The sequence below is a fragment of the Teleopsis dalmanni genome, unplaced genomic scaffold, assembly GCF_002237135.1.
Source record: "Teleopsis dalmanni isolate 2A unplaced genomic scaffold, ASM223713v2 unscaffolded_contig_2152, whole genome shotgun sequence".
Taxonomy (NCBI): Eukaryota; Metazoa; Arthropoda; class Insecta; order Diptera; family Diopsidae; genus Teleopsis; species Teleopsis dalmanni.
The window spans coordinates 1-7,593 of NW_024033534.1; the positions used below are offsets into that span (position 1 = coordinate 1).

The 7,593-nt window shown below is 29.8% G+C and overlaps 1 protein-coding gene across 1 annotated transcript; it reads left to right on the plus strand.

Moving 5' to 3' along the window:
• Positions 1–2,491: 2,491 nt before the first annotated feature.
• LOC119664540 (phosphoribosylaminoimidazole-succinocarboxamide synthase-like) lies at positions 2,492–3,214 on the plus strand. Its single transcript, XM_038074012.1, has 2 exons — positions 2,492–2,828; positions 3,003–3,214. The coding sequence occupies exons 1-2, from the start codon at positions 2,492–2,494 to the stop codon at positions 3,212–3,214; spliced, it is 549 nt and encodes a 182-aa protein (XP_037929940.1).
• Positions 3,215–7,593: the final 4,379 nt, after the last annotated feature.

The following is a 7,593-nucleotide window of genomic DNA, read 5'->3' on the forward strand; positions in this document are numbered from 1 at the left end:
ACCAGTTGCTGGAGATAGAATTATCTTATTAGGAGGAGCAACAGGTCGTGATGGAGTAGGAGGAGCTTCGGGATCATCTAAAACACATGATGGTTTAAAATTAGATGATTTATCTGCTGAGGTACAAAAAGGAAATGCAATTGTAGAAAGAAAAATACAACGTTTATTCCGTAATCCAAATGTATTAACATTAATCAAGAAATGTAATGATTTTGGTGCTGGAGGTGTTTCAGTTGCTATTGGAGAAATTGCAAGAGGAATTAATGTTGATTTAGATAAAGTTCCTTTGAAATATGCAGGCTTAAATGGTACTGAATTAGCTATTTCAGAATCTCAAGAACGTATGGCTGTTGCAGTAGAGGCAAGAGATGTTGATACATTTATAGCTTTAGCTAAAGAAGAAAATTTAGAAGCAACTTGTGTTGCTGAGGTTACTGCTGACGACACAATGACTTTAGTTTGGAAAGGAACTAAAATTGTTGAATTAGATCGTAAATTTTTAGATACAAATGGAGTTCGTAAACAAGCAAAAATTGAGGTTACGGACGAAAATTATACAAATCCTTTTGAAAATAAATCATTCGATAGAAATGAATTTATTGCAATGATGCAAGAATTAAATCATGCATCTCAAAAAGGTATGGTAGAGATGTTTGATAATAATGTTGGACGTTCTACTATTTTAAATGCTTTTGGAGGAAAAACGTGGTTAACTCCAAAGTGTTTCTGTACGAAATTTCTAAGATGGTTTCCAATGTGTATCATCGCTCATTTGGATATAATCTTAATTTCTCGTTGGTTAACTATACGGAGGTTTGCGGTGTAATTCTATGACGAAATTGTTGCTGCTGGAGGTAATTATGCTGATATTCGTTTGACTTTTCAAGAATATTTTGAAAAATTAAGAAACGAAGAAATTCGTTGGGGAAAACCTTTTGCTGCGATTTTAGGTACAATTGAAGCGCAACGTCAGTTTGGAATTCCTGCTATTGGAGGAAAAGATTCTATGTCAGGTTCATACCAAGATATAGATGTTCCACCAACATTAATTTCATTTGCTATTGCACCTTCTCAAACTAACAAAGTTGTTCAAGGTACATTGGTTAATAAAAATTCTAAATTATCAGTTTTTATTCCAACTCAGCATGAAGATTATTTGATTGATGAAAATAATACGAAATCAATTTTTGATTTTATAACTTCTATCGATAGAAATAATGTAAAATCAATGATGACAGTTAAATTTGGAGGAATTGCAGAGACTTTAGCTAATATGGCTTTTGGTAATGAAATTGGTTTTGCAATAAATACTCAATTAGATTTGGCAAAATATTTCCAGGAGCTCTTATCATTGACTACGTGAATTAGTTCAACAGATATTTTACAAAATTATCTTCTTAGAATACTACAGAAAAGAATTTTTGATTGCGGAGGATTATTTGAAGAATTAAACATCTTTGGAAAGAACTTTATTATTTCTATATCTTCCGACAATTTATCGAAGTAAAGATGAAAGCTGAAGTTTTTTTCCTTTTCTGAAATAAAGTTGCAAATCCTAAAGTGTTTTATTCCAATTTTCTGGAACAATTCTGATATTGATTGCAAGTTGTATAAAGAGGCATTGTTACAAATTTACCATTTAGAAATTTATCAGAACAAGATGTTGAAGAATCTGTAAATGCTTTTGTAACTGAAACAAATAAAGCAAATATTTTATTTATTCCTGGAGGTTTTTCTGCTGCTGATGAACCTGATGGATCTGGTAAATTTATAGCAACAGTTTTACGTAATGAAAAAATTAAAACTGCAATCCATCAATTGTTAGAAAGAAATGGATTAATTTTAGGAGTATGTAATGGTTTTCAAGCATTAATAAAATCAGGTTTATTGCCTTATGGTAGAATTCAGGATTTAGAAGAAAATACACCAACATTAACATTTAATGAAATTGGTCGTCATATTACACAATTAGCTAAAGTTCGTGTAAATAAATCTCACTCACCTTGGTTAAACGGAATGGAAGGTCAAGAGTATTGGATTCCTTTTTCTCATGGTGAAGGACGTTTCGTAGCAAATGACCAAGAATTAGAGAAATTAATAGATAAAGGTCAAATTGCAACACAATTTATTGATTTAGAAGGGAAATTAGCTGGACAAATGCCATATAATCCTAATGGATCTACTTTTGCTGTAGAAGGAATTGTTTCTCCTTGTGGGAAAATTTATGGTAGAATGGGACATCCAGAAAGATATGAAGAAGGATTATTCAAAAATATTCCAGATAATGGATATATGAATATCTTTAAAAATGCTGTAGAGTATTTTAAGAATTAAACAAACAACAAACAATAATAATTTTGATCCTGAACCAATCAAAATTAGAACTCGACAAATAACCTTGAACAAGTTATTTATCGCAAACAGGCAAACAAGAAGTGGACTTTTTCATTTCAAACAAAACAAAAAAACAAAAAGTTAACAACAGACAACGATGAGCTTAACAAAAAAAGACTTCATTTACGAAGGAAAAGCAAAACAAGTGTACGCTACAGAAGAAGCAGACAAAGTAATTGTTTATTACAAAGATGATGCAACTGCTTTTAATGCACAAAAGCGTGGAACGGTTGAGGACAAAGGAGAAATGAATAACAAAATTTCTACTTTAATTTTTGATTATTTAATCGAAAAAGGTATTCCAACACATTTCATCGAGCAGTTAAATGATCGTGAACAATTAGTGAAAAAAGTTTCAATTATTCCAATTGAAATGGTTGTTCGTAATTATGTAGCAGGAAGTATGGCGCAACGTTTAGGATTAGAGGAAGGAGGTAAATCTCCTGTTACAATCTTCGATATTTGTTACAAAAAAGATGAATTAGGTGATCCACTTATCAATGATCATCATGCAGTTTTATTAGGAGCTGCAACGTATGATGAATTAAAAGAATTATATGCAATTACTGATAAAATTAATGAAGCTTTAAAAGAATTATTTTTAAAAGCTGGATTGATTTTAGCTGATTTCAAAATAGAATTTGGAAAAGATGTTGATGGTAATATAATTTTAGCTGATGAAATTTCTCCAGATACATGTCGTTTATGGGATGTAGAAACAGGGAAAAAATTAGATAAAGATCGTTTTCGTCGTGATTTAGGTGATGTTTCAGAAGCTTATCACGAAGTATATAATCGTTTAGTAGAAGTTTTAAAATAATCATTTTTTCATTTGAAATGATTGATAAAAAATTACATAAAAGTCAGCTAAAGGCTGAATATCTAACAAATTTCTACGAAAGAAATTTGTTAAAAATGCAGCCGATACTGGTGCAGTTTAATGAAGAATGTGGTGTTTTTGGTGTTTATTCACCAAATAAAATAAATACATATTCTATAACACAATTTGGTTTATTTGCACTTCAACATCGTGGTCAAGAGGCTTGTGGAGTTTCTTTTTTGAAAGATGGAAATATTAAAACAGTAAAAAAAGCTGGTTTAGTATTAGATGTTTTTAAAACTATGGAATCTGATATTGAAGAATATCAAGGGAATGCTGCTATTGGTCATACTCGTTATACAACGGCAGGTGACGGACATAGAAGAAATATACAGCCACTTTATACATATAATATCTATGGTAAACCTCATTTTTCTATTGCTCACAATGGAAATCTGATTGAAGTCGAAGGTTTAAGAAAGGAGTTAGAAGCCGAAGGTTTACCATTCTTAGCAACATCAGACACTGAAGTTCTTTTTAAGTTTCTAATTCAAAAAAATATCTCATTGGATAGGTGAAGCGAATACAAAAAGGAACAGAAAATAAAAAGGTGCATTCTTGTGTTGTTATTGGCAAACAATCAATTAGCTGCATTTCGTGACCAAACGAATTCGACCAATGTAATGGGAAGCTGGATGATGCTTATGTATTCGTGCAAGACTTTGTGGCTTTAGATGCTGTTGGGCTGAATTTATTCGAGATGTAGAAACCAGGAGAATTAATTGTTGTTGATGAAAATGGTTTAAAAATATATTCTTTAAATCAACCTTCAAGAAAAAATATTTGTGCGTTCGAATATATTTATTTTGCTCGTCCAGATTCTAATATTGAAGGAAATGAAATTTATGATTTAAGGGTTGAATCAGGAAGAAAATTATACGAACAGTCTCCTGTTGATGCTGATATTGTTATTGGTGTTCCCGATTCTGGTATTCCATCAGCAATCGGTTATTCAGAAGCTTCAGGTATTCCTTATGAACCAATTTTGATAAAAAATAGATATATGTCTCGCTCTTTCATTGTTCCATCACAGGAAATGAGAGAAAGAGTAGTAAATCTTAAATTGAATCCAATCAAAAATAAAATCAAAGGAAAGCGTTTGGTTGTTTTAGATGATTCAATTGTTCGAGGTACAACTTCAAAATTATTAATAAAAATTTTGAAAGAAGCAGGAGCAAAAGAGATACATTTCCGATCAGCTTCACCTCCAATTATAGCTCCATGCTACTTAGGAATTGATATGCCATCAAAAGCAGATTTAATTTCTGGGAATAAATCAATTAAAGAAGTTGAAAAATATCTTAATGTAGATTCATTAGATTTTTTAACTGTAAAATAATTTAATGATTATTAAGGTAGTGATGAAATGTTTGGATGTTTACAGAAAAATATCTCTGTTAATTAGTAATCCAAACAAGAAGAACAACGTCGTTGTTAAAACTTTAAACAAATTCTATTTATGAATTCGAAAAAATAAAATCAATAATAAAATAAGTAATACATATAAACAAGCCGGAGTAGATAAAGAAAAAGGTTAATCAAACGGACAAAAATTAAAGAAGCTGTTGCAGCAAACACCATAAGAAGAACGTGTTAAATGGAATCGGAGTTGGAGCTTTACCAATTAAGGAGTTATAAACCCGTATGGTTTCTGGAAACTGGAATGGGGTTTTGGTAACAAAATTACGTGCGCTTTAGATTCGAAAATTTGAATACATTGAAATCGATTGTTTTGCGATGTGTGCAAATGATATTCTTTGTCATGGTGCAAAACCTTTATTTTTCTTAGATTATTTAGCTTGTGGAAAATTAGATTCTGATGTTGCGGCAGAAATTGTTTCTGGAATTGCAAAAGCATGTAAAGAAACAGGAACAGCTCTTATCGGAGGAGAAACAGCAGAAATGCCAGGAATGTATAAAGTTGGTGATTATGATGTTGCAGGTTTTTGTGTTGGAGTTGTAGAACGTGATGAAATAATTGATGGCTCTAAAATAAAAGCAGGACAAGCAATTGTAGCTTTACCAGCGAGTGGCTTTCATTCTAATGGTTTCTCATTAATTCGTAAAATATTTCCAGATTTTAATGAGGAATTTGAAGGAAAACCTTTATATGAAACATTGTTAGTTCCTACAAAATTATACCAGAATGATATTTTTGCAATTAAAGATGTAGGAATAGAAATGTCAGGAATTGCTCATATTACTGGAGGAGGTTTATATGAAAATGTACCTCGTATTATTAATAATGGTTTATCTGCTGTAATAGAGAAATCAAAAATTAATGTTCCTACTGTAATGCAAGAATTAGCAAAGCGAGGAAATATAGCAGAAGAAGAAATGTTCGGTACATTTAATATGGGAGTTGGAATGATTGTTATTGTTAATCAAGAAGATGCTCAAAAAGTAGTAGATATTGTAAAAGGAAGTGCTATAGTTGGAGAAATTCAAGAAGGAGATAATAAAATTATTCTGAAATAGAATCATTTCAATAAAATATAAAATCGGATAAGTTTACTTATCCGATTTTTTATGCATTATTCTTTAAATAAATCTTTAATTTAGAAAAAAAATATAGAATATTTTTTTAATGGATAATCAATCTAGGACTAATATGAGTATATTATGTTTATACCTCAATAAGCTTGTAAGAGCTCCGAAAATAAAATCAGAAAAAACATAATCAAAGGATGAATTAATGTTAATTTGTTTCTAGATTAAACGTTATTCTATCCAATATTTTTTATCCTGTAGGAATTATTATATCACTTTTTTAATATATATAGAATGGTATTTTACAATCTATCTTCTAGTTCTTCTTTTTTTATTATTCATTAATGAGATTTTTTGAAAATAAACTTATTTCAAAAACTTTAGATTAAAATAATACTTATTTTAAAGTATTATTTTCATTTCAACTTATTCTATTTACCTACATATATATTCTGTTTACCTCTAAAATTTAATCATTCAATTTCTTAACAATATTTTTGATTTATAGAAATGAGGATATGATAAGATTATGTAAAGCTGAAAATAGAAATTTATTTGAAAATAATTTCTTACGTATAAATGCATTAAAAAAAACGAAAATGTTTCTGATCTTTGCTTTATGATGAATAGCCTTAATGAACATGGTATTTATCAAAAAGTAATAAATAGATAGGGTTTACTATTTTATTGCCTTTTTTAATGGTATTCGTCTTAATATGAATGGATTTAATTGGACTATAAAGACAAATCAAGTTTTTGTATACTATTTAGAAAAAGGATCTATCATAGAAATCTTAGGAGAATTAAAAGATGAATACTCATACTTGTATTCTTTGTTTTTAATCAAACCAAAAGAAAAAATTAGTAATAGTATAGCTCCAATTGAATTAGAAAGAAATAATCATTTAAATAAAATAGTTAGACATAGTTTATTCAATGTTTTTCTTGGAAAATTTGAAGATAGAAAAGAATCCGAATTACCATTAAAAAAAGTAGAAAGAAGCTGGTTAGTTATTTCATTGACAGGAATATTTGAAGTACATGATCGACTTATAGAATCTAGAGATTTACTTTCTATAGGTCCTGATGAACATGTAGATTTTGAATCCTTAAGTGAAGATTCATTATTAATGGTAATTGATTATTAATTAAAAATATAAAAAAGTATAAAAATGGATAGAAAAGAATTTTTAAAAAATAGTCTAGGTTTCTTAGGAACAGCACTTATTTTACCAAAAGTAACTATGTCTTGTAAAAGTGATGATAATTCATCAGTAACATCAGATTCAACAACTACAGAAGGAGGAACAAATGAATCTTGTACAGTATGGCCAACAGAAACAGAAGGTCCATTTCCTACAAAAACACCATCTAGTTACGTACGTACAGATATTGTTGGGGATAGAACAGGTATAGATGCTACTATTGAGATTATAAATCAGGATGTTAATAATAGTTGTGCTCCAGTAGAAGGTATTATCGTGATACTGGCATGTGATAAAGATGGAGAAATATATTCTCAATATGGAGGACACACAAATGCACAAAACGAATTATCAATCCTATAATTTTTAAGAGGAAGACAATAGTAACAGACTCTAATGGTAAAGTGAAATTCACTTCTATTTTTCCTGGTTGGTATATGAGTCGAGCAACACATATACATGTACATGTATATGATAAAAGTGGTACATCTGTAAAAGTAACACAAATAGCATTTCCAGAAAGTAGTGCTAGTGCTGTTGTAGTTGTAAATTCTGCAACTTCTTATGGATATACAAAAGGAATGTCTGGTTATACTTATAATGCGCAAGATAATGTCTTTTCTG